The 9,945-nt window shown below is 37.0% G+C and overlaps 1 protein-coding gene across 1 annotated transcript in view; it reads left to right on the top strand.

The window, feature by feature from the left end:
• The first annotated feature begins 352 nt into the window (after window positions 1-352).
• LOC129249172 (neural cell adhesion molecule 1) overlaps window positions 353-9,945 on the top strand; it is a 203,246-nt gene continuing 193,653 nt past the window's right edge. Inside the window, exon 1 of the mRNA XM_054888838.1 lies at window positions 353-548. Coding sequence (XP_054744813.1) covers window positions 353-548 — 196 coding nt within the window. The remainder of the gene's footprint in view (window positions 549-9,945) is intronic.

Raw genomic sequence — 9,945 nt, 5'->3', positions numbered from 1 at the left:
TGCACAGAATCTAAAAAAAAAATTGAAAATTAAATAAAAAAAAAGTTTAATTAAAAAATGATTTCTTTTCGTCTATTTTCCAGAAATTTTCATTTCCAACATGATAACAGTAAATCAAGAGGCTTAACGGAACTGCATCAAAATTAATAAGTGCAATAAAAACATAATTATTGCGGAGGGCTACAGTTCAACGAAAAACTACGACAAAATTGAAAAGGCGACAATTTTGCTGGCAAAGTCTGCATCTCTCCAGCTCTATCTGTCTAGTACTCTGCCAACAGTTTACCAGCTCTAGTATTGTTGTTCTTGGTTTTTTGCTGCGGTCACTGCAAAAAAGTGTCATCAAAGTGTAATGATAATGTTAACAATGTGGAAAATTTTTATTGCATTTACGTTGGTTACGGTGCCCGCTACATTTGTGGCGGCGCGTCTGCATTCGTCCAGCAGTCTGGTATTGCATGGCATCGGTGGCGGTGCGGGCGGCGGTAGTGGTAGCGGCGGCATTGGTAGCCTCGTTGGCGGCTCGTTATCGAACAAAGATGCGCACGGTAAGTTTTAAAACAATTTTCCTATTCAATTTAATTTTTTTTTTCTGATAACGCGATTTCTTGCCTACAAACTACCACATACAAGTGTATATATATTGTACATACTTGTATGTATATGTATGTATGCTCATATATGTATTTAATCTTACATTAAAAAATATTATTTTTACTCCTTTCATTTCTTTTATGGTACTCGTAATTTTTTATGCTTCGAAAACTTTTTTTCTGCTTTCGCACTTCAAAAGTTTGCTCAACGTTGTGCCGCACAACATCCATTAGCATTAGTTAGTCGATAGCGCGTGACAGTCGGTGGCAGGTGGTGAAACTGATGTGCTTATACATGCATACATACACCATACGACCATAAGTTTGAACGGCCATTAACGGACTACCTGATTTCCGGCTGACTGCCGTTCTTTAATGCAGCGGTGAAAGTCTGCATCTATATTCGTAAACGCTGGGGATGAAGAGAAACTGTAGATTGCGCGTACTGCTCTGAGCTAACGGCTAACCGTTTGGCGCTGCCATGACTGGCCAAGGTGTCATCGCACCGTTAAGTGCAAAAATTGGTGGTGATATTAAATTTAAGTATTGCTGTGGCGGCAATTTTTACACAAATTGAGCAAGCGTGTAAGTGATAACGGTGAAGTTTTGCAAAATATTTAATTTAAAATTCACACAAAATTTTCAAGCTGCATCTCAGCGTTGCATTTTCAGTAGTTCGTGCAATTTGGAAACACTTTGTTGGTCAAAAAGTTTTTAATTCGATTTTATAATCCACGGAGCATAGTTAGTTGTACTGTTGATAATTAATATTTTGAAGGAAATATACAAATTTATAGATTTTCAAAATCTTAGTTTTTAGTACATATATATTACTTTTAGTACAAAACTTTCGACCGAAGTATCTGACAAAGCAGTTGTTCGCTAGAGAAGCACTAGAAAAGAGAGAATACTGCGCAGCTGTCTTCTTAGACGTAACACAAACATTTGATGAAGGCTGGCATGTAGCCTGCTATACAAGGTGAAACTCAATCTGCCTCACTGTTATTACAAAGAACTTAAATCATATCTAGAGAGTATACATTTTCTTGTGAAAATTAGTATTGAACATACTTAGAAGAAGCCTTCACGAAATTGAAGCAGGCGTTCCTCAAGATACTATTCTGGGCACGGTCTTATGCGCTTTATTTACTGCCGATCTACCCTTGACAAAAAGCACGCACACAGCTACATATGCGAACGATACGGTAGTAATGGGATCCATATCAGGCGAATACGGTGAGTGATTGATGGTTAAAATGTGATCTCTAGTCAAAAAATCAATCACAAGAGTGGATCGATGAGATGGTGCGTTATCATGCAATAAGCGCCAGCTTCCTCCATCGCGGTATTCAGGGCGAATTCGACGAATGCGGTGCAAAACGCTTCAAAACGCCATGGTGGAAAATCGCATTGACAGTATGGCCCGTTGGCATGAACTCCTTGTGGACGATTCCCTTGGAATCGTGAAAACAAATGAGCATAGACTTGATTTTTGACTTCTCCAAACACGAATTTCGTGGCTCGTCTGGGGCCTTCCATTCGGCACTTCAGTTTCATGTTGGAAAGACCACGTTTCATCAACAGTTAAAATGTTGTAAAGGAAGTTTTCGCTTTTTCTCGCCTCTTTAATGAGTACTTTCGAATGGTGATTTCTGAGCATATTTTGGTTCTCAGTTAACTTGTGCGGAATGAAACGTGCACAGACCTTTCGTAAGCCCAAATCATTCAATTCCGGTTCCATGAATCTCAACTATGATTTCGCTTAATTTTTGATAAACAATTTCGATAGAGTTTTCGTTGATTACTGATTTCATTTTAACCATCTCTGAACCTTGAAAGCACTGCTGAACTCAGGCACGAGATATGTTTCGGTAAACGTTCTACCGATTTTAAAACAAAATTTGATTCATCTCTTTGCTCGAATCTCATTTTTGTACCGATGACACAAACATACTGACACTTTAAGTCACCTGGAAGTCACCTAGGGATGTAACTTTCAACGCATTAACTCATTAAAAAGATGGCGCAATCAGAAACATTTTTATGGCTGGGATTAATACTTCACTCAATTTACTGATTACTCAAGCAAAAATTAGCATTATCACTGGATAATAAAATTTTGATCTACAAATCTGTACTTAAGCCAATATGGGCATAGGGGTTTCTAGTTTTGGTATTAAAATCTTAAAATTTGTTTTCAAAATCAGTATAAATAAATAAAAGTTTTATGGTCGGACCGCGTTTTACACTTTGCTTGTGCTGAGTTGCATTTATTTTTAATATTCCGCCCACCTCGTCCATCTTGTGCGACGAAAAGTGCAAATGAGAGTCTCCACCGTGTTAACCAATATCAGTATCGATCATCAAAACGACCAACTTGAAAATGGCTTGCTTCAATGTTAATGTTGCCACCCTCAAAATCCCATCATTTCCTGGGCGTATGTACGTTACAACTCGATCGAGAGGTCATTACAAAGGGAGAGCGCGTGAATCACTAAGTAAAACTAAATCGCTAATTTTCAAGTTCTGGTGCGTCTGCTTCCATCTGGACTATCCACCAGAAATTGGCCGGGAGTAGAAGCCGTTAAGTCAATAGGGTCGTCCGTCAAGTCACTCAATGATCATGAGCTTAGTGCCGCTTCCACTTGCTTAAAACTTCTTCAAAATTAAGCATTGTACTCTCAATGACGCGTTTTAAGTGGCGTTTTACTTCTTTTATTCCGGCTTCCCATATGCCGCAGAGTTTGATGGTATAAAGTGTCGTATTCTGGCTGTGTCATGTCTAGATATATATCTCTTCTTCTCGATATAGCATCGCATTTCAGAAATGTGTATTGGTGTGTCCAGGATTGGCTGTACAGATAGCTGTGCAATACTTTTTAACGTTCTCAGTCTGTCCTTAGAGAGGCTGGTCTCCCCTTTCAGTAAGTACATAGCCTGGCGTAGCCCCACAGCTTGAATTTTGTAGTCGTAGGTTTCCTCGCCTCTAAGCTCTGCTTTAGTGGTATGTTTTATTGAGAGAAGGAAAGGCTCGGATTCTATTAGTAACGAGGCCGCAGTCTCTCTGGTCAATACTTTCACTACTTCGTTCCAAAGCGTATCCCTGTGCTCTTGAAATAATATGAGCCGGGTGCAATATTGCGTCGCCAGTAAATTTAGATTATCCATGCACTCGAAAAACCATGCAAGGGAAAAACCTTTAGCGCAGCCTGACTGCCACTTCTAAATTTACCTTTACAGATAGATAGCATAAAATTCCGCTCGGAAGATGCTGGAAAAACTACCTATCAACACATACAGCTTTTAAGCATAGACAGTTATTAATCTGGATAGCCAGAATGGTTTTCATAAAAAGGCTAGCTCGCCTAAAATTATCGAACGTGAATCTAATAAAAGGGCATGATCAAGTTGGCACTCGTATCCTCATTCTTGATGGATTTTAGATATTCTTCGATATAGAAATTTATGCCATGTTAAAAATTTACAAACAAACTGAATTAAGCGAATTTTAAGTATCAGCACAAAGAAGTGAATAGTTACATAGAAGGTGGTAGTTATACGAGTGTTCATTGTAGAAAAGTAGTTTCGAGAAAAACTAGTTTAAACTTTCAAGTGTCCCAAAACATTTTCTACCATAAGTTTGTAAATCGTTTTCCAGTAAGAGCGCTTCAACTTTTTTTTGAATAAAACACAAACGGTTTGACTTTTTTAACTAATTTTTTTTTATTATCGAGTTTGAACATATACATTTAAGTATGAAATTCGATTTCTTTTGCATGACCACAGCATGCACGTTTTACGAAGTCCAACCGTTGAACCCAATTTTCGACCACTCTTTTGCATAAATCGGCCGAAATTCCAGCAATTTCGCGTTCAATATTGGCTCTGAGCTCACAAATCGTCGCCGGCTTGTTACTGTAGACCAATGACTTCACATAACCCCAAAGAAAATAGTCTAGAGGCGTCAAATCACACGAGCGCGGCGGCCATTCGACCGGTCCATTTCTGGAAATAATGCGCTCATCAAACTTACTCTTCAACAAATCAATTGTAGCGTGTGCTGTGTGGCTTGTGGCTCCGTCCTGTTGAAACCACATGTCGTCTAAGTCTATACCATTCAATTGCGCCCAAAAATAATCGTTTATCATGTCGCGGTATCGATTTCCATTCACAGTAACGTGGCGATCGTTCTCGACAACGAAAAAATATGGGCCAATTACGCCGCCGGCATGTAAACCGCACCAAACAGTGATTTTTTCGGGATGCAACGGTGCCTCAAGAATCACGTGTGGATTGCTTTCTGCCCAGTAACGCATATTTTGCTTGTTGACAAAGCCATTGAGCCAAAAGTGAGCTTCATCACTGAAGATGATTTTTTGGAAAAAAGTAGTATTGTTTTGAAAATTCTGGACGTATGTAACGCCTTAGGGTGCGGCCAGAGTGAACGCTGAAAGCCGAGCCGAGATTGTCAGTGCGATAAAGATTGTCAGTGCGATAAAACTGGTTACATACAAGTCAATACAAATAAGCTTGTGTATAACACAGTGAGCGCCGACAAGAGCAGAGAGCAAAGCCGATGAGTGCGAGAAAACAGTTTCAAAGCGTTTTGCTCGCTTTTTTGGATTGTTGATGTTTACTTTTTAGAGTGCAGTTGTGTTTTTAACACACTTTTATTAGGTCGGGTTGTATGTATGTATGTATGTATGTATGTATGTATGTATGTACATATGTATGTATGTATGTAACGGAATCTTTGAGCTTAATTTTCACTGGCTTCTAAAAATCTGATCGACTTGAAATTTTGCACACCTATCAAGGACCGATGACAATGCAATAATTTGATAAAAGTTTTCCATTATCCTTATTAGGATTGCCAGGATTAATATTTTCTTTTTTTACCTGTGGGCAAAAAGTAAGGTGAATTTGGTTGTAAAATGAAAAATCTTTATTTATTCTTGTAAATCAATTTCATCCCCTTCAAAATAATTCCCTCTCGATAAAATACACCTATGCCAACGATTTTTCCAATCTCTTGAGTTTTGTGAATAGCCAGAAGTCAAATCAGGCGAATACGGTGGTTGCGGAACGATATGCGTGCAATTTTTGGCGAAATGGTCACGAAGAACGAGTGCAGTGTGAGACGGTGCATTATCGTGATGCAAAAACCAAGAGTTGTTGGCCCATAATTCTGGTCTTTTTAGATGAATTGCTTCACGTAAACGACGTATAACGCTTAAACAATATTCCTTATTAACAGTTTGGCCAGGTGGAAGGAATCCATAGTGCACTACACCACGAAAATCGAAAAAAAACTGGCCAATGGAGTGAGGTAGCCGTTTCTCAGGCTCCCTCCACGAAATAAATATAAGATAAATCATTATATAAATGATGAAATTCACCAAATTCATTCCTTTTTAGTGTAATTGGATGTTTTCCAAACTCTTTTGTGTTAATAATTGCATTAATCACACTAGGAGAAGCAAAATACCCTTCATCAGATGAATCCATTACCGTGTACAGCAATTTTATAAACACAAATGAACAACAAAATTAAATGACATAAGAGCAAAACACATGGAATAAACAAAATTTCAGCGCTGATTCTCGCATTCACTGTGTTATATTCAAATTTTCTTCTCGCATGAAAATAAGCATCAATAAGCTCGGCTCGACTCGGCTCGGCATCAGCGTTCACTCTGGCCGCACCCTTAAGCCGGCCATACACATACAGTTTCAACTGATAGTTTAAACTGAACAGTTTAAACCGTCAGTTGAAACTGTACACTGTTGAAGCAAACACACATACAGTTCAATTCTTCAGTTCTGGCAATGGATTCGAAGAAGCAAGACGATAATAACAGATTTCTTCGTAGCACCAGGTTCAATTTCGTCCAATTTTTTTGCTAATTTGGTATATGCATCATCTCTTTTCATACGGTCATGATAATCATGACTCTTTACTTGCCAAAGACAAGGTTCCGATCGATACATTTCAATAAAATCGCTAATTATTTGATTAGGTTTATTACGCGCCATCTTAACTACGCGAAAATTATACTTTTAAAAAGGAATACCACAGAATACAACACACCTCCTCTTAATTGAATTGAGAAATGTACAGCGAACCCCCACACACGTAATAATCAGTTTAAACTTTCAGTTTAAAAAATTGAAAATTTCATTTGTCTCAGTTCAACTGTAGAGTTGAATTGAACTGAAACTGAAATATCCACACACGTGGATGTTAGACTGTACAGTTGAATTGTACAGTTTAAACCGTCAGTTGAAACTGTACACTGTTGAAGCAAACACACATACAGTTCAATTCTTCAGTTTTGGCAATGGATTCGAAGAAGCAAGACGATATCGCCCATTTCGCTTTACTTTTTATCTTGTTAAGAAATCAAACAAGTCGTAATACCAGAGTGCCGGTTTGTAAATACTATCCGCTGATGATCCAGACTTCTTTCACGCTTCAACTTTCTTTTTCTCTTTGCGAAAAGCAGATCTCAAACTGTTCACTTTATTAATAACAGATTCCTTCGTAGCACCAGGTTCAATTTCGTCCAATTTTTTTGCTAATTTGGTATATGCATTATCTTTTTTCATACGGTCATGATAATCATGACTCTTTACTTGCCAAAGACAAGGTTCCGATCGATACATTTCAATAAAATCGCTAATTATTTGATTAGGTTTATTACGCGCCATCTTAACTACGCGAAAATTATACTTTTAAAAAAGAATACCACATAATACAACCTCCTCTTAATTGAACTGAGAAATGTACAGCGAACCCCCACACACGTAATAATCAGTTTAAACTTTCAGTTTAAAAAATTGAAAATTTCATTTGTCTCAGTTCAACTGTAGAGTTGAATTGAACTGAAACTGAAATATCCACACACGTGGATGTTAGACTGTACAGTTGAATTGTACAGTTTAAACTATCAGTTGAAACTGTATGTGTGTGGCCGGCTTTAGACATCCGATGCCGGAACGATACATCGATTGATTGTTGAAAACAAACTAAATGTTTTTCTCGCTGTATACTTTGCCCTACGTTCCATATTCATGCAACTCTGGCTAAAGTTGCGAGAAGCTTACGCACTCTATAAGTTATTGCATACTATAGGCCAGTTGAGAATTGTAGACTTGTGTGCCAGTATAGGGAGGCGTTTCTTTCGTATGTACTTTGGAAGTTTACGCTCCCTACGGTATACTCTGGAGCTTATCCACTAACTGTATAGAATTCATAATTGTTTTATTTCAATGTCGAATTATTTCTGGGAAAACGTGTACCTTTGAAGATAGCGAAATTATTGTCTTGTTGCCTTAAGGTGGAAGCTTGAACTGCGGTATTTTGCCACTGTTTCTGGTTGATAGTCCTAAATCAAAAATAAGACAATAATAGTAAATATGTAGCTTCAAACTTTAAAATCCGTTAGTTTTTAAAGCATTAAACAAGTTTTTCCTTTTAACTAATATATATTATTTTATCCATTCAAAAGTAAAAATCTAGCGTTCCAAACTTGCCTCGAGAACTTTATATATAAGTAACTTCAGCGTATTTTCAGCCCCATTTAAGAGGGCTCTTGTAGCAGCTTAACTGGCTTATTAATTTTTTTCTTTAAGCAATCCCGCTCATATATTATTATTGCACGATTTTTATGTGGCCATAAATATCTTGTCTGAATTTATATGCAACTCGCGAGTCATGGTGCCCGGACATGTCGTTTAGTGCTGTCGCATTCGCTTGTACTTACAGAATTGTCAGCATTAATCAAAACAAATGTCCGTGTGAATCATTATTTGCCAAGTCTGTTGCCACTTCACACTGCGAAGGGAGAAAACTACAGTAGCCACTCGATTACGTGAACTAAGAGAAATAAAAAAATTAAACAAAATAATAAAAATAAAATAAATAAACTTATTTATTTATTTCTGACTGATTCTGATTTTAGACTACTTAAAGACTACAACAAGTATATTTCAAAAATAAGGAAAATAATGATTAAAAAGATTATAATGGAAAACAGTATTCAGCAAATGAAGGAAGTATTCTTTAGTGAGTGTGAAATCAAGATAGTCAGTATGAATAAATTCGAAAGTATAAACACGTGTAAATAAAATTTGCATATACTAGATGTGTTTTTGCCACTTTTACGCAACTGTTGCCTTCAATAATTTTTTTTTATTACGACATCCTTTTAACAAACGGGCGATATACCTGGTCGTGCACTAAGTTTTCTTACAACTTTGAATTAGTTTTTAGCATGAAGCAATAATTAAAGATGATGTAAGGGTCGTATTTTCACCCTGTGTTGACCATCCTGAGGAACTTAATAAATTCGTGATGTCCTTTAGAAAAAGTTATTTATTCATTTCCGGGCAAATTCTAAAGAAAAAGTACACAAAAGCATAGAAATACTTTGCTAAGAAAGTTGGTAGACCCTAATGGCGGGCTATTTTGAGTTGGATTCGATCTTCGATATTCGCTAGTTGTCGAAGATCGAAAATCGAATGTCAATTTAGTATTATGAGCGGCGTGACCCTGTCGAAATTTTCGTCGAATTTAGAGTCGCATGCAATTTTGCTTTCGATTGTGTAGCGTATTGTGGGAAAATTTGTTAAAATGTAAGTTGTTTGCGATTATTTATTGTTTTATAGTAACAAAATAATAAACATATACTAATTTTGTGAAATTGTATGCAGGTCGAAGGTCGTGAGTACAATGAGATTGATTTTGAACTAAATAGCAAATAAAAATAAGTAGAGGAACTGAAATTCATATTTTATTTTCGAATCACGAATATTTGAATAAAGAAAATTTATAGCAAAAATAAAACAGAAACTATGGCGTAAAGGTTTTTATTTAATATCTTTTAGTTTTTCTATAATATTCTAAGAATTCCTATCATTTCTTACGTTTTCTGCTTCTCCGTTATTTGACTCCACTTCAATAATATCTTCAGCATCATCGTTGAGGGCCTCATCGGATAACTTTTCATCCGGAAGTTGAACATTGTAAAACAGACAAATGTTGTGCAAAGCTGCACACACTTTAATAATTTGTGTTGCTTTTTTTGGCTAATAGTGGAGAGCTCTTGCCTGCAACAAACATCTTAATCGGTTTTTCAAGACTCCAATTGTTCTCTCAATGATACTTCTCGCTTAACAGGTTGTTTGTTGTATGCCCTTTGTGGAGACCCTTCCTCAGAGTTTCTGAATGGCGTCATTAAATATGGTTTTAGAGCGTCACCTGAGACAGACAAAAATTATTAAAAACGGAATTTCAATTGCTGTTTATTACATATCGAGGAGCCAAGTATTGCAACGATCATCGCGGCCA

The sequence above is a fragment of the Anastrepha obliqua genome, chromosome 5, assembly GCF_027943255.1.
Source record: "Anastrepha obliqua isolate idAnaObli1 chromosome 5, idAnaObli1_1.0, whole genome shotgun sequence".
Lineage (NCBI taxonomy): Eukaryota > Metazoa > Arthropoda > Insecta > Diptera > Tephritidae > Anastrepha > Anastrepha obliqua.
Note: the sequence above shows the minus strand (reverse complement) of the source record. Positions and strands in the feature narration are given on the sequence as shown.